Raw genomic sequence first — 18,270 nt, 5'->3', positions numbered from 1 at the left:
AGGCAAAAACAGACGCGGCGTCTTTCCGTGAATTATCACCAAGTGCTTCGGACTCAGAGGCATGCCAAATAAATACTTTTTGTGGAAGCAGAGTAACTTCGAAAAGAAAAGAATCTGTCTGCGGCGTAGCTGCGGACTTTGTTGGTTTTGTGTGAGCTGTACTGTATACAGGGGGCTTGTAAATTCCATTAGATATCTGTTGTTGGGTTAAATGAGAATTTATAAGTTTTTTGAAGTTTGAAGGAAAAAAAAGTATAATTGCATTTAAAAATCATATTTCAACTACAAAAAACTAAATTTATCCATATTTCATTCAATTTTTTCGGCCTCTTTATTAAACTTCCACATAAATTTCAAAGTGAGGCAGACAACTGCGCTAGTGTTAACACAACACTTTCATGTATTTATTTTAAAGATTTTTTTTTACTTTATTCGGATTCTCAGAAAATTTTGCATGGAACAATCTGTGCACGCACATCGCCAAATAGGTGACATGTCAATATACACATGTTCAGTGAGTATACCCTGTCCTGATTGGATGCTGATTTTATCAAATCTTTTAATACTAGCATACATTCCAAAATTGTATTTGCACAAATGGCGAACATTTGTGTTTATGCCATTCTCAAGCACTTTTGTTGTTTTGCTGCTTAAAAGAAGATTGACCGATAAAACAAAACTTGTTAAATTGTAATTAGAAGTTCTAAAAAAGTTGCATTACTGTTCCAGTTTGTATAAATATTTTCAATGAATTGAATTTCGAAGTTTTGTTTGCCTTTTGCTTATTGCAAATGAGTACTCTGGTTTTTGGATGTGATATCTCGATGCCAGGTAACAACTCGTGTAGTGGATGTTATTGTGGTTGTGTATGGATCTATTGGCTTTGCATGGTAAAACATGCTGCAAATAAACAATTTTGACATATGTATTTAACAGGAATTTTATAAATCTTTGAAGGCAAATTGTTTATTGCTGCATTGTTTGCATCTATATAGAATTTGTTGCCTTAAAGAGGTGTTTCCTTAACCGCTCGATACATGGTAATAGAAGGATATACCGGTAGCATTATTTGTGTTAGCTAAAGAAACTTCAGCGAACAGTTTATATATTATTAACAGACCTGTACGTTGACTAGAACCCCATGTCGAAAGTCAACCAGAGTCGTAACATATTTATGTCACGCTATAAATCAAAGACAGTTCATTTTCTTGGATACATTTCTACATATATTGGTGAATGAATATAAATTACTGCATCGGGGCATATTTTAAGGTTCAAATTGTTTCAAATGCATCTTACAATAGATGAAAATAATTCTCATCAGCCTGAAATTCACAATTTTGACGCGATTGTAGCTTTGTCACATGACGAGTTTTCATTTGGATACTTTCGAGAGACCTTGACATTTTTTTGCTGAAATTGTTAACATTACTTTCATTTTCTGAAATCGATTATTTGTGATTAACAACTTACGTTTGGTGAATTAAAAGACTGATTTCAAAGTGAATCAGTTCATTTAAAATAATTGTTATGTTGAATTTGTATTTACACTACAATTTGGTTACAAAACAAGCAAGAATAATATAAAATATACCGGGAAATGTCATTCTGAATTTGAAAACATGTGAGCACATGGTAGTTACCGTAATTACTCTATGTTTTCGGACACTCTAAGTTTTCGGACACCCCTCTTTTTAGCAAAAATAATTATTTTTCGTGACTCTTAATTTTCGGATACACAAGTTTTCGTCCATAATTAATGTCTCTAAGTTTTCAGACAGTATATTTTACAGCGTTATTTTACCAAATCTCGGTCCTGTTTTCGATATCATATGACACTTCGATCAATGGGTTTTACAACCAGATTAACATCTTAAAACATGGCAGGTGCATGCCTGAGGGCAACGGACCATTACATTTGCGTTATTGGGTAAATAACCTTGTAAGCTGGTATTAAACAATGGTTTCGCCCGATAGTATAACAAGCGTTATGACAATTACCATGGGTAGTGCCAATTAACAGTTCAATTATCTACCAAAATTGTACCAACCCTTCTCAGTAAAATAACTGTGACAAATACTAAACGCTTCAAAGTGTGATGCACCCTATTGCAAGTTTTACGAACAATGGAAGGAGTTAGACAACAATTATCGGAAATGACCAAACAAAGAATTCATAGTTTGCTTTTTTTAATGCGTTAATTTCAGGTTCATACTAGCGAGTATCAGTACATCACATGCTCATCTTTGAACTCGTTGGTCAAAGTACAACCTTGCAATAACTTTCTGTCAAATAAATAAAGCATTTAAAATTATTTAAAATGCAGTGCAAAAATATATGACTGTAATTTATACTATACGGCATGGTATTTTACAAGCGCGTGCTATTACCGGTAGTCTTTGATACAAATGACGCTTTTTTCGGACACTTAAATTTTCGACTCTAAGTTTTCGAACACCTGTATTTTGTGAATATTTTTCGTATCTAAGTTTTCTGACACAAAAATTTTTTATTATTTTTAAGTGTCCGAAAACATAGAGCAATTACGGTAGTTTGTTAGTTTTATGTGTGTATACATGTCAAGCATTTTACAGTTCAATAAAATCAATGCATTACAATATCGTAACATGTTAAGTACAAATACAAATACTACGATATAGCTAACATTGTAACTTCAAGTGTAAATGGTGCCTTTTATCACAGATCTAACTAATATAACGACATGATGTATACACAGGATAACCCGTAAAGCCTAGACATGTAAACATGGATAAGCATATTTCCAATGGGGTCCCTGGATTTTGTTAAACAGGTCTTATAAGTGACTATAAATATATAGTTTGTTTCAGTTCTTAAGATAAAAACGACATGATCTTTAAATTATTTCTTTTACATATTAAAAAAGTGAGACTTTCAAACGTTGACATGACAGTACACAGACTCATACAAATTAGCATAAAAATAAGCAATTTCATAAAATAAAACTAATCTAAAAGTAAAAATACATGGAATTCTCGTCTACCTTCATTTCATTTAATAGATGTTTCTCAACAAGATTCTTAAAAGTAAATTTCGATTTGATGGACTTTATATTATCAGGTAATGAATTCCAATCCTTAATACCATTGTAGTAAAATGAAGAACTAGTAAAGCCATCAACTTGAGGTACATAAAAATTTAATCTTGATCTATTCTCATATTGATGGACAATACAGTACAGCCAAAGCGGCACAAACATAATCCGCGGCTACGCCACGGCCAGATTATTAGTACGCGGCGGCCGAATAGTGTGTTGACGCGGCGTATCGCAGTGGCACTCTGCGTCGATCCGCGCAACGACGCCGAGTCTGTATTAACCTCGCGTACTTTCGCGGAGTAAATCCGCCGCATACGTACGCGGCGGATCGAGTGCAAAGATATCCACCTACATGTACATACATGTATGTGTAGCGTAGAATTAATTACGCGCAACTGTTAATGTTTCGTTCGATTATCATTATTCAATTTGTAATCCGAAACACACTTCCGAATTTTAATGCTAACGCGTCCTTTGGCAAATTCTAGTGTCAAATAAACAGTGCTAAAATATCCTTTGTTTCATAAAAAGCGCGCGAAAATTATGCAGACATGTAGAACGTCGTTTGGAAAGTTTGAGTGTATTTTGTGTTGTATAAATACATGAACATCACGTCAGGCGTAAATCGCGTGTTCAGTGGGGAAAAAAAAGCCCCGATTAGACGTTATTTCATCATCTCTATAAATAGTAACAAATGCCAAAATGTATTTGATACTTAAGGAAATATCGAGAATGTTTGTGTATCGTAAATATTTACCAGCATTTGCTTTAAAACTGGAATATACGGGAGTATCGGGTAATTAGTAGCGATATTAACTGTATAATATGAACAAAATAAAACGTGTTTATATACGCATATTCAAACAATAGTTATAATAAGCTGATAAATAACAAAACAACAAATACGTCGTCACCGTCTTGATTATTGATGTGGCTTCAAACTGCTGATTTTCTCAGCTAAAATATAATAGCAGAATAAACATGCAATTAATTTATAAATCCACCATATGCTGGAGCATTGACCACTTGTATGTGCGAAATCATAATTACGTGACCTTGTTTATATGTGAAATACATACACTACGGGCGGGAAACAAACTTAATTGGCCAGACACATTAACTATGCTTACATGTATATGATAATACAATCCGCGCACAATAAATTTATTATGATTTTAATTATTATTATAATTGTTCTTTCAAAATTTGTTATCTTCATGCAACTAATAATTTTTAAAAGATTTTTTATTTCATGATGCGCATCGACTCGGCATGATGCCGCGGATCGCGGCATGCCTCGGCGGACAGATGCGAAGTTTCGCGGCGAAATGCGACTTGCCGCCACAAACTGACGCGGCTACAACGACTGACGCGGCATCGACTCGTTTCGCCTTGCCGCCGCGGATCGCGAAATACGTTTGTTCCGCTTTGGCTGTACTGTACATGTAACTAATAATTTTTAAAAGATTTTTTATTTCATGATGCGCATCGACTCGGCATCATGTCGCGGATCGCGGCATGCTTTGGCAGACAGATGCGAAGTTTCGCGGCGAAATGCTACTTGCCGCCGCATACTGACGCGGCCTCAACAACTGACGCGGCATCGACTCGTTTCACCTTGCCGCCGCGGATCGCGAAATACGTTTGTTCCCCTTTGGCTGTACTGTATGTTAATCAAATAAAAATAACGTCATATGACCATGAAATCTCGAGTGATTTTCTGTCGCATTGCTGTTTTTCTCGATATGTTAGAGCAGTAAAGATAAATTTCAAATGCCTTAAGATAGTATTTTGTGAAAGAATATATCACTTAAATGTGAAAAATGTCAATCTTTCATCTCAAGTGGTTGATTTGGGCCAATAAGTGCAATTAAAAGCTGTTTTGCACCGGTCTTTGTTTACTGTCAACTTTTCAGGATTTTCTGGTTGACTTACCTTATGGGGTTGGTCCATAAAAAGCGGCATTTAAAGTTATGGTAGCAAAAGAAACTTCAGCATACAGTTTATATAGTATTGACTCACCTGTCGCGACAGTCAAAAATCATAAAAAGCGACATTTAACGTTATGGTAGCCAGAACTAAAGTAGCTAAAGAAACTTCAGCGTACAGTTTATATAGTATTGACATACCTGTACGCTGAAGCCAGCCCCGTATCGAAAGTCAACCAGAGTGGTAACATATTTATGTCACGCTATAAATCAAAGAAAGCTCATTTTCTTGGATACATTTCTACGTATATTGGTGAATGGATATAAATTACTGCATTGGGGAATATTTTAAGGTTCAAATGTTTAAAATGAATCTTGCAATAGATGAAAATAACTCTCATCAATCTGAAATTCTCAATTTTGACGCCATTGTCCCTTTGTCACGTGACGGGTTTTCATTTGGATACTTTCCGAACGACCTTGACATTTTTTGCTGAAATTGGAAACATTACTTTCGTTTTCTGAAATCTATTAATTGTGATTAACAGCTTATGTCTGGTGGATTATAAGACTGATTTCAGTGTGAATCAGGTAGTTTTAAATAATATTTACCTTGAGTTTGTATTTACACTACAATTTGTTCACAAAACAAGCCAGAATAATCAAAAATACCGTGAAATGTCATTCTGAATTTGAAAACACTTGAGCACGTGGTATGTTACTAAAAATAGAAATAACGTCATATGACCAAGAAATCTCCGGAGATTCGCATTTCAAGAAAGTCTGTCACATCACTGTTTTTCTTGATATGTAAGCAGGGTTCGACATTAACTTTTTTTACCGCAAGACCGTCGGACCAGCTCCTCTTAAAATGTACTAGCCCGAACCTGATGTCTACTAGACCACAAATGACATAGTTAATGAACACAATTGTGTCATGTAACTGTTTAATCAGGATTTATCAGTAAATAATAAGTGAACACCAGATTTTTTTTGATGCATAGAGTAAAACAATAAAATAAACCATTTTTTTTGCTTTACTCCGTCAAATTCAATCCATGGGAACTGACTCGATTTTCCATCTAGGATAAAATTGACATTTTCGTGTTTCTTCATATTTACGTTTCGTGTCAGTTTAAGCGTCGGATTCTTTTTTATTAACTGATTTGTCGGACGAAAATCTGAACTTGAACAAAGCCATTCTTTAAATTACATTCTCTTGTCTGCTACGCAAAAATGTTTACATTGACGATACCGATTTTCGATAGAAGTCGTAAAATCATGCTCTACAGTTTTACGACACTGCAGAAAATCATTAATATTCATGACAACTTGACCAATCTAAACAAGCAATATCTGCAGGAAGCTCTTCTTTGCGTCTAAAAATAGCAATGAATCATGCGAATGCTCCGCGTTTATTTAAATACACTAGTTTTGTTTTAATGTAAATAACGGATACTAGAGTAATTTTACACATTAAAAAATAAAGGTTTTCACAGCATTCAGTAATAGTTATATGAATCAGTATAGATTTTTTTTTGTACGACCAGTCGGACAAGCTAGCCCGCAGTTTGACTAGCCCGACCACCGATCTTACTAGACAATGTCTGTCGGACGTGCCTTAGTGTCGAACCCTGGTAAGAGCAGAATTGATAAATTCTAAATGTTGAAGATAGTATTTTGTGAAAGAATATATCAGTTAAATGTGAAAAAATGTCAATCCTTCCGATCAAGTGGTTGATTTGGGCCAATAACTGCATTTAAAAGCTGTTTTGGACCGGTCTTTGTTAACTGTCAACTTTTCGGGAATTTCTGGTTGACTTTCCTAATGGGGTTGGTCCATAACTATAAAGTCGCGCCTGTCAAAAATCATAAAAAGCGACATTTAAAGTTATGGTAGCCAGAACTAGAACTAAGTTATGGTAGCCAGAACTTTATTTGTGTCTCATTTTTTTTTGTTTAATTGTAAGATTGACAATTTTACTGATATATGCTCAAATTGTATTTTAATTTGATACTTACGGCAAACTTTATAAATATTTGGGTGTTGTTAAAGTATTGTTTTTCGATTCATTTAAAATTTGTAACAATTATCACTTTGGTAAAAAATCATTTCGTTTGTAGACGCCATATTGTCACTGACGATGAACGCGCCCAGAAACGTGCGAGGTGATTGGCTAAAATCAAGCACATGATCTATAAATTATTTTCATTGGATAAAGTTTAACATTTGGGGAACAACTTTTATGTTTTATGCCATTTTAGAAGTGATTAAATATATTTAAGTATTATAAATATGACATATATGTTTAAATATTTATTGAAGCATAGAGATAGTCACTACTTTTTGTAAACAAAATTATTCTGAGCCTTAATAACTTATCCATGTTTATGGAATGCACTTTCGTTTTCCATTACAGAAATGTAGGCCAAAAGAATAACAGCGGATAATACTATAAGATCTAAGCACAATGCTCACTGAGGAATAGGAAATTCCTTTTTTTTTATTTTAAAGTGATTGTTTTAAAAACAAACACAAATCAAGTAAGTATCTTGCCACATTCTGAAGCTAGCTGTTCTAATGAAAATTAAAGACTTTCTACTTTCGATTTCGCTGACATTAATCAAACTCTTGTATAATGCACCTTTCGTATTTTACACAAATGATCATTATCCTTAAAGCTTGTTCAGCGATCACGTCTTTCCCCAATAAATAAGACACACATGCTGAGTAAACAATCTGCATTGATAATTTCTGTGGACAAGTAAGACAGATATTTATAACTGTATTCACTCCAAGAGCGAATATACTTTGTTGTTTGTACACATCGTCTAAATAATTGTTTTACTCACATGTCATATAGTTATAAGAGTGGGGAAGATATTGAACTTAAATACGGGCATACAAATGATTTGTTAGGGTATTTTTTCTATATAAAAACTTAAGAATGCTGGATGAATCCGGTCGTCAAACCGATGAAATTTGTAAATGAGGTGTGCAGCTCATCATCTTCACCTGTGGTCCCATCTGGGACATAGACTGCCAGCAGCTTCCTTAATGGCGTCTTGGCTCTTGGGCAGTTTCTCCAGCTGCCCCCACATCTTGCCCATCAGCTGTGCATCTGCATCAAGGTTGTGGCGCCAGGAGTATCTAGGCTACCCTCTCTTCCTTTTCCTTAGAGATTCCAGGTGAGAGAATGCTTGCGAAGGGCTGTCTTTCTCAAGGGGCTGTTGCTTTGTTCTTCTCGATAATTCTTTGTTGGATATCTTGTCTGGCCTACTGATCTGGAATATATTCCTGAGCGGGCGTTGATGCAGACCTGGATTTTCTTTATGGTGTAGCCAGTGGTTCTCCAGATCTCTGCTTCCTTGAGGAGCATTGGCTGCATACTGGTATTGAATATCATAATCTTGGTGGTGATACAGATTGCATTGAATCCACATATATTCTTCAGCTTATGGAAGGCTGCTAGTGCTTTACTGATGCTGGTTCTGACATCTGAATCCAGTCCTCCATATTTGTCCAAAATGCGGCCGAGACAGGTGAAGCTGTCCATCTCCTCAAGCGCCTCACCTTGTACCTTTTTGGATGCGTTGGTCTTGAACACATTGTCTTTCCTTCTGTTGATGGTGATCCGCAGTCTACCTGAGTTGTTAGTTACCATGTTGGTCTTTTCCTGTATCTATTGTTTGGTGTGTTGGAGAAGAGCCAGACCTTAAGCAAAGTCGAGGTCGTCCAACGGTTTCCAGAGCGTCCATTTGATTCTGTTTTGCTTCTTATTCTTGGAGGTCTTCAATACCCAGGCTTTGGTCAGCAGGAACTGGAAAGGTGAGAGTAAGCAGCATTGCATCACCAGGGTTCTCACTTTGAAGGCGTCTGTGAACTGTCTTCCATGAACGATTCCACAGGTCATCCCTTCCCAAGACTTCCTGATGATTGTAATCTTTTCTGGCACTCCTTAATGCCTCAAGAGTTTCCAGAGGAACTCCCGGTCAACTCTGTCGAACGCATTCTTATAGTCAATTAAGTTGGATTGTTCCAGAATGATGCACTGGTTTGCTATCTGATCTGTGCACGATCTCATCTTTTGGAAGCCGGCTTTTTGTCCCTCAGATGCATGTCTACTGTGTTTTTCATTACGCTATTAATGACCTTTCCTCTTTCAACTCTGTTGGTATTTCTTCTACTTCCCATATCTTGCTGAATAGGGGGTAGAGTATGTTCAAACTGGTCTTTGAGTCAGTCTTAAGTGAATCTGCGGGTATGCTGTCATGTCCTGCAGATTTGCCGTTCCCCAATTGCTTGATGGCGCTGCTAACCTCTTTCTTTGTAGGACAGCACCGATTGACTGAGCACCTGCAGCAGGTGGTATGTCCAGAGTGTTCACAGGAGCTTGCCTGTTGAGTAGCTCCTGGAATGATGAACTCACCTTTTCTTCTACCCCTCGTCATTTGCGATCACTACACTATTTCCGCCCTTACTGGCCTCTATAGCTTGGTAAACTTTCATGCTAATCTCTTGGTAATTGTGTACAGGTCTTTGGTTCTGTTACGATGTGTTGCATCTTCGGCTTCTGTTGCCTATATGTAGTTTCAATTGTCTGCTCTTAGACTGTCTTGACGCTACTATTGTGTTGTTATCCCCAGCCATAGGCGGAGGGATATTGTTTTGGGCGTTTTCCGTAGGTCGGTCTTTCCCGTCTTTCCGTCCGTTTGGAGCCATATCTTGGAATTGCTTTGGCGGATTTAATTGAAACTTGGTATGAGTATATATATGGATAAGAGGATGATGCACGCCAAATGGCATTAAATCTGTTAATAACGGAGTTATGGCCCTTTGTATCTTGAACAAATGCTTTTTGAGTGTCAAATATAACACTTTTGTGTCCAGAAGCATATTTGCGGGGGATATCAATTTAACGAATTTGCATATTTTTTCTGTAAATTGCCATAGAAATTAGACCTATTTGTTAACATGTTCGAGGGCTCTAGGGTCAATAAATAAAACAATTATGATGATCTCATGTGTAGTGTATATAAAAATGATTTCTGAAAGGAAAATAGAAACCTGTTATATTGTTCTGCAGTATTCCGTTTTCTGAAGTATCAGACTAAATCCCTGTACCACACTTCTTATACATCACAGGTTTGGCTCTTTGTTGGCATTTTTAAAGTGCTGCAAACAAATTATAGGATGTAATCATAGTTTGGCAAAATTACATTTAACAATAGTTATTTTAGTAAAACATTATGTGTACAGTATATTCTAACAAGCAAAGTAACATTCATGCTCAGACAATTGTATAATATATTGGTTCTTTTATGAAAAATTATTATCAACATAATTATAATAACGCTTTCCTCTATAATTTGGAAAATATACACATCTAAGTAAAATATTCAGTAAACTTACAAATTTAAAATGTGTTTATGGTGCGGTTTATGTTTTTCTCATGTATTTTTATCAAAACTCCAGATCAAATAGTCAACTCTCCCTTAAACAAACTATTTTATTTTTTTCATATATTGCCTCAGCTATTCAAATTTTGAAAATAGATTCATGAAAATGATACGTTAATCTTTTTTTCTTATCCGCCTCTCACAAACGTTTGAGTATAAAAATAATCCCTGATCTGTTTCTGACCATTCAGGGCGTAAAATTGAATCCACCCGTTGTGCTGGCCGAAAACAAGCGTTATATTTTAATTCTGCTATTATTCCATCGGGTTCTGTCTTATTTATATGTAGACGAAATGACATTTATTACACTAACTTTAGTTTCATTTAAATATTTTACTTTATGCTTTATACTAACATAGAATACTTACTCAGTTTACCAAAGTCGTATTTTTTATTATTCGACCTTGCTTAATATTGATTATTTAAGATCGTCATTAAAACGATTGCTGCCAAAAAATGCAAATATTTCGGGAATTGAGCTATACATTTGGATTTAACAATTTAATGCAAAGACGTACTTTAAAAATCAAAATGTATTTGAATAACATTTTTTGAAATGCACCATTCTACACAAAATCTTTACATATGTCTACTTTTTATGTGCAAAAATTCTATCTGATTTTAGATGGCAGACCAGGATCATTTTGAGCAAGAAGGTAAACGTCCGCCGAATGAATCAAAAAGAAAAGAACGTCGACAGAAGACTACTATGGGGAGTAATGCACAATGTTTAACATCATCAGGGTTCAAATCTCAGTCTTTAAACACACCAGATCAAACAAGTGGTAGACCGACAAAGAAAGAATCTATTGGAAAAAAGCCAAAGAATCAGAGTCAAGAATCAACTGATTCCCCTAAACCACCACCAGAAGCAACGCATGATAAAAGGTTTAGCCAACATCCGAGCACTGACTTTGGTGGCTCATTAAGAACCCCTTCTTTAAGGGAAAACTCGGGCAGTTCCAAAGAGTTGTCGTCAACATATCATACTGGGTCAGATTCTGCCAAATCAAACTCTTTCGCCGCTTCTTCAAGGACCAATAGCAATTCAGAACGACCGGGAGTTCACACTCTTGCGCGGCAGTCGAGTAAATCTGCATTAAATTGCAAATCGCAATCGGCTACCACAGAGGTAAAATAATTTCTTTATTATAAAATAATTTATTTATATTTTTTTAAATTCTAAGACATTAATATGTTGATCGTCTGTTTAAAGAAGTTTTTTGTAACACAACTTACTACTGAGTTACCTAACATTTGACGTCACGGAAAAATGAAAGTGTTGTGGTGAAGTTTTTTCAGAAAAGGGTATGACAATATTTCTTCCTTGTTTAATTGGAGGGTAAAATAAAAAGCTTTTTTTGATAAACGGATGTAGGTTACTTTGATAATAATATTGAGCGTGTTGTGCCCAACGCTGTTGTTCATGCATCAGGTTGCATTCTAGTATCGGGATGTGATTTGTATGTTTATCATACTTTGCGTAGTTTTATCAAACGGTCAGCAAGGTTATTGTGTGGTTAAAGCCTTAATTCTTAACATTTTTCGTCTAAACAGACTGATTTGGGGAGTAAAATGATAGTAGGCAACAATGCGGATGTTTCGAGAAATGCCAACGCCGTCTCAATGACTGACACATGTGCAGCGCCTGTCTGCGCAAAGAAAGACGACACTCAAGGTATATAACCATTACAGCAAGCCGATATCATTATCGTTTATTCTTTAAAAACGACCTAGTATAGAAGATATTTATTGATTTCAGTTTAAAATCATATTATCATTTCCTGATTGATCATATGGAAAGATTAGATTGGATCAGATCAGACAGTTTAAATTGGTAAATATGTTACATCGTCAAAAACTATTACATACAAACAAATTACAAAAATATTATAATAAAACAGAACTTTGCCTCATACCATGACAAATAATCTTATAATTATGCCCCGCTTCGAAGAAGAGGGGGTATATTGCTTTGCACATGTCGGTCTGTCGGTCCGTCCACCATGTGATTTCCGGATGATAACTCAAGAACGCTTGGGCCTAGGATCATGAAACTTCATAGGTACATTGATCATGACTCGCAGATGACCCCTATCGATTTTGAGGTCACTAGGTCAAAGGTCAAGTTCACGGTGACCCGAAATAGTAAAATGGTTTCCGGATGATAACTTAAGAACGCTTATGGCTAGGATCATGAAACTTGATAGGTACATTGATCATGACTGGCAGATGACCCCTATTGATTTTCAGGTCAAAGGTCAAGGTAACAGTGACTCGAAACAGTAAAATGGTTTCCGGATGATAACTCAAGAACGCTTAGGCTTAGAATCATGAAACTTCATAGGAACATTGATCATGACTTGCAGATAATCCCTAGTTATTTTCAGGTCACAAGGTTAAAGGTCAAGGTCACAGTTACTCGAAACAGTAAAATAGTTTCCGGATGATAACTCAAAAACGCTTAGGCATAGGATCATGAAACTTCATAGGTACATTGATCATTACTGGCAGATGACCCCTATAGATGTTTAGGCTACTAGGTCAAATGTCAAGGTCACAGTGACTCGAAACAGTAAAATGGTTTCTGGATGATAACTCAAGAATGTTTAGGCCTACAATCATAAAACTTAATAGGTACATTGATCATTACTGGCAGATGACCCCTATTGATTTTCAGGTCACCAGGTCAAAGGTCAAGGTCACAGTGACTCAAAACATTAAAATGGTTCCGGATGATAACTGAAGAATGCTTAGGCCTAGGATCATGAAACTTCATAGGTACATTGATCATGACTAGCAGATGACCCCTATTGATTTTAAGGTCACTAGGTTAAAGATAAAGGTCACAGTGACAAAAAACGGATTCGCACAATGGCAGCCCATTTAAGGGAGGGGGCATGCGTGTTTTACAAACAGCCCTTGATTTTAAATTAATTTTACGTTTTCCTGGTGTATCAACCCACCTTAAATGAAAAATTGAAATAATTGTAATCAGAATCAAATCGCGTTTCGCCATTTTCAAGTGCACAAAAAATAAACCACACCTACCCATGTGCAAAAGCGCCCGATTGTCACCGATGATTGCTTTTATCGTTATCTTACACATAGCCAATTGATGTGCAATTTTAAATCAAAATGTTAACTCATAACAGAGATATTCAAGAGTGAAAAGTGTTGCGTTATTTCTCCAAGTGTATGTAAGGAGGAATATCGTCTCTTGTTCAATGTTCTTTTCTGCAACTGGTGAAGGGGCACGTCATAGCTCGAATAGTTTTCAAAGTATGCCCTGACAACAATTTCGATGGCCAGACGGCCAAACTGAAACCATTATAATCCCAACCTATAAAACTTGTGGAGCAAGGGGCGCGGAATAAATTAATAAAGGAAGTAACAGGTTACTGCCTTTTTTGTGGTATTTCGGATGATCGCCTAAGGACATTTTGCACTTCTTTATTCTGTTTTGTGTATGTGTGTGTGTGTCTCAAGGGTACTTGATATATGTATCAAATATTTTTTCGTTTTGAATCTGATTTATTTCTCTATAAATGGTCGATTAGGCGAGAAATTTCGCACCACCAACCATTCAAGGATATACGGTTATAAACGCCCACTCTCCTAAATTTTGGTGATAACTCATTACAGTTACTCACATTCGTGCTATTTCTTGTTAACTGAAGCTTAGATAACACATTCCCAGATTGTATCTACGCGATGTAGGCTTTTTAAAAGTCCAAATAGTCCAAAAAGTACACGTATTGTTCAATTTTTTGTGCGTATTTTAGGTAACACATTATCCGAAATGTTAATTGCAAAGAAAAGAATTTCACTGACGTTGAAGATGCCATCTGAGCGTAAAAAGAAACGAATACGTGTTGTAGAGGATTGCTGCTTGGTAGATGCACTAAAATGGAAATTTATATCAGAAAGGATGCTACAAGATGTTGACAATCATATCAAAAATATGTATTATAATCCAAGTCTTCACTTTGATGAACAGAAAATGCTTATTTTGAGGATTGAACACCCTAATGAAGTAGAAGCAGTGCTATTCACACGACATCTCATTTGGGATATTCTTATTAAATTCTCCAACACGCTTATATATGTTTGTGTTGATGACACTGATATGAAGCTAGACTCGTTCCAATATTCGGTTCAAGTGTATGACAATGGAAAACTTTTTATTGTTTGTGATCGCAGAAATGCTTGCCATTTAACAGACATTTTAGGCAAACGGTCTGTTACAGTGCTGTTTCATGTTCCAATGGCGCTTCGAAAATATTATGTTAAATGTATCGACGTATTGCCATGTGAGGGTTCTGATCAAACGTGTTTGAATTATTTAATTAGCGGAACAATGGCAGACGTTCTACCTAAGATTGCATCTTTTGTTCCGTATTATGTACTGGAGTGCACTTTTATTGATCAAATAAGAGAGCACATTTGTCACTTAGATATCGCAGGTGAGTTAGACGGTATTTTGAATGATGCCAACCTTACATGTGTAACCGAATTGATAAACAACAAAGCATACGTATATGGGTTTGCACAGGAAAGCGTGATCAAAGGATGCGAATTGGTCCAAGCAAATGTCATCATTTGCGAAAAAACTTTACCACCAATGTTTGGTAATTCTGAATGTGCGAAAGTTTTGTCAGAACACAAATCGAAAGCTGGAGGCAAATATGTATTGTATATGAGAAAAAACAACATTGTTGCAATCGGGTTGGCGAAAGCAATCGAGAATGGTTTCAATTGTGAAACTGACAGGCTCGCTAAAGAAAGCGGAACCGCATGTGGTAACACTAGCCAATCACATTCATCGGAGCCCTTAGAAGGTGCCTCGGACACTCATGTGAAGGAAGAATATACAACAGACAAAGGTAGCTTAGGTGGAATTGGTGACGACACAGTGAAATTAAGTTCGAGTTCAACACAAAAACGCTTGAGTGCAAAACAGAAGTCGGATAACATACGCATGTGGGAAATCGAATCAAAGAGATTAATTTTGAATATGAATAGAGTTGACAAAATTGACACTGCTTATGTTCTTACACGACCACAAACATCCGAACGAGGTAAGTTAAGATTACATTCTATCAACGTAACTTATTCGGTATTCCACTATAATTGATGAAACTGCTATGGATGATGAAACGTTTCCATATTTTCGCATGATCAAATTTCTTTAATCTATTATAATGGGCATGCCATTTAAAGGACGTGTCTGCTCTGATCAAGGATATCAACAAGACTGGTTTTGTACACATGGCATTATCTTTTGCTGTCGGTTCGATATCGGATCAATATAATAATTTATATCGGCTCTATATTTTCTTCCAAAATCGGACATGCAACACGGCACGATGTCGGACCGACATCGACGCCGGTATAATACCGGCATTCAACCGCATTATCCCGAGTTTTAAAAGTTTTGACCCTGCAACAAGGCTCGACATCGGCACTTTTTCCCACATTCGAAATCGCATTCATCTTCTGCCACTGAACTTATTTTCTTTGTAACCGACCGAAAGATGTTTTCAATAATTTCGCGTTTCGCGTAGAATGAATAAAGTGATTTAAGGCTGTGCAAGATTTATTTTAATGCAAATTTTACGGGGATTTAACACAACATACACGGAAACGCATGGTCGCGAAAATGTACTACACATTACCACACGCAGAAGCAGATTTAAATCCGCAATTTAAGTAAACAATTAAAGAAATTATACTTCTTACCTTGCATTATCACTTTCATCATGAAAAGAACCAAACAAACCCATTGAACACCACGATTTTAGAAGAAAAATGAACAAAAGATACCGTGAAATTAATCCTGTGTTTAATTTTGCACAACGGGAGAAATCCTGAAAAAAAAACATAATATATGTATACGCCTCATGCATTTAAATATTTTTTGTTTAAATAACATTACTCTCGAAACGATTTTAACTATATTTAAATGACATTAATTATGTCGGGATATCGATCCTATGACGGGTCGACATCACACATGCGGCACGATGCATGTCTATGGCAAGACATCGGGAAAATGTCGGGCAAATATTCGTATTAACGATCGAAATTTGTTAATTTTGAATAATGTTTAGGTTTGATATAAGAACAACAATGATCCCAAAATAGTAGCTCATGACAGAAATCAAAAGCGGTTCGATATTGGTCCATCTTCGGCTAACATGTTAAGAACGGTCATCATACAGCCAATATCGGGCCGATTTGGGCATGTTTGCTTGGATGTGACTTGATTCACAGAATAGGACTGTGGGCGTGTTTAACCTCCCAGTATTGATGTACTGAAGTTTGTCACGATATGACATCTATTGCGCAAACATACATTAATTTGAACAAAAATACGATTTATTTTAATAAATTCAAAAACTGTGTCTTCTCACTGATATTTATTAATTAATTACATCTTGTTTTTTTATAACGTAAGATGACATTGAGTATACACCGATGGAAGATGGACGTTATTGTATGATTTCAATACCTGATGCAAAAAGTAGTAGCATGAAAATTCTTCTGGACCGGTACAGAAATCTTTTTGCTGTATGCAAGAAATACAAGATGGACAAGATAGCATTATCGCTAGAAGAAATTAATGGCTGGCCCTTTTCGAAGTTCAGCAAGGTCGTCATTAAAGCCGCACTTGATACTTTAGAGCAGGGCAGCATCGACTCGACACCACGGGAAATAATACTCTGTGAGGACAGTAAAAGAAATTTTGAATCAGCTATTAAAATCATTGATAAAATGATTAAAGACAAAGGTATAGTTTACTGTCAATATATTTGATTTATTTCATTTCACAATGAAGAATGTCGAGTAGTATGATATTGCAATCATTGTTATCATATTCGTACGAAGTAACAATCAGGACCTAATCATGAGGAAGTCAGAATTTTTATTGATAAGTGTAGGGATGGGAACGATCAATCGCATTAGAAAATTAGCCGAATATCCGAATAAAAAAACGTTTTGAATAATCGATTTTTATGTAAAGATACTTTAAAAAATGTATAAGTGCGAAGTTGTACAGTTGGTTAAGTGTAAACGGCTTACATGCATCAGTCAATGTTCGGAAAACAGCTGCCATAAATTAACGAGATGATATTTTGCATACAGCATATTGACAAATTGAAAATAGAATATTCGAATATCGAAAATAGAATATTCGAATAACATTTAAGTTTTGTTTATATCAATTATTTTTGTTTTAACTGACCTATCCGTGTTGAATTTCATATCGATTTTTACACATATTTTCTGAGAGCGCATATTGTTTACCCCCATCCATTATTTTGTATTAAAACATCTATCATACGTTTCAATATATATACTTTATATGAGAGAAATAAGATATCACACTTTCATTGTATTAAAGTTACATATTGAATGTTTTATACGATTTCTAATAAAGTATTCATGTATGTTATTATATTACATATTGATACTAACCTTTGTTAATAAGTATTTTCTATTCCAACAATCAGGATGTCAAACGCATATTGTCGTGGTAGCTGATCACATTGAAAGAACTGAGGTTAGTTTGTCTCTCATAAGCCTATGTTTTTATATATATTCATACATTTCATTTGAACGGTACGTTAACAACTTTGCACAAAAACATGTGAAAGCACAGAAGTTGGGAACTAACTTAATCAAACAAAAACAAATACAACAGAAACTATTACAGGTTTATGTAATGAATTAAATTTTCCAGATGAACATATTGGTTTTACCACGTTTTGTAAAGGAAATTATATGAAGGATTAGATTTT

The 18,270-nt window shown here is 35.7% G+C and overlaps 3 protein-coding genes across 4 annotated transcripts in view; 1 reads left to right on the top strand and 2 right to left on the bottom strand.

Moving 5' to 3' along the window:
* LOC127871159 (uncharacterized protein C2orf42-like) overlaps positions 1-7,160 on the bottom strand; it is a 53,107-nt gene extending 45,947 nt beyond the window's left edge. For both annotated transcript variants that reach the window (XR_008045165.1, XM_052413889.1), the window contains exon 1: positions 7,028-7,160. The gene's annotated coding sequence lies outside the window, so the exon portion shown is untranslated. The remainder of the gene's footprint in view (positions 1-7,027) is intronic.
* The window catches only part of LOC127871160 (T-complex protein 1 subunit eta-like), a 98,142-nt gene extending 87,934 nt beyond the window's left edge, over positions 1-10,208 (bottom strand). Inside the window, exon 1 of the mRNA XM_052413893.1 lies at positions 10,205-10,208. Coding sequence (XP_052269853.1) covers positions 10,205-10,206 — 2 coding nt within the window. The 5' untranslated portion in view covers positions 10,207-10,208. The remainder of the gene's footprint in view (positions 1-10,204) is intronic.
* The window catches only part of LOC127872528 (uncharacterized), a 50,214-nt gene continuing 39,353 nt past the window's right edge, over positions 7,410-18,270 (top strand). The window contains exons 1-6 of the mRNA XM_052415852.1: positions 7,410-7,549; positions 11,091-11,597; positions 12,023-12,143; positions 14,251-15,546; positions 16,926-17,258; positions 17,983-18,032. Coding sequence (XP_052271812.1) covers positions 11,091-11,597; positions 12,023-12,143; positions 14,251-15,546; positions 16,926-17,258; positions 17,983-18,032 — 2,307 coding nt within the window. The 5' untranslated portion in view covers positions 7,410-7,549. The remainder of the gene's footprint in view (positions 7,550-11,090; positions 11,598-12,022; positions 12,144-14,250; positions 15,547-16,925; positions 17,259-17,982; positions 18,033-18,270) is intronic.

Source organism: Dreissena polymorpha, chromosome 3 (assembly GCF_020536995.1).
Source record: "Dreissena polymorpha isolate Duluth1 chromosome 3, UMN_Dpol_1.0, whole genome shotgun sequence".
Classification (NCBI taxonomy): domain Eukaryota; kingdom Metazoa; phylum Mollusca; class Bivalvia; order Myida; family Dreissenidae; genus Dreissena; species Dreissena polymorpha.
Note: the sequence above shows the minus strand (reverse complement) of the source record. Positions and strands in the feature narration are given on the sequence as shown.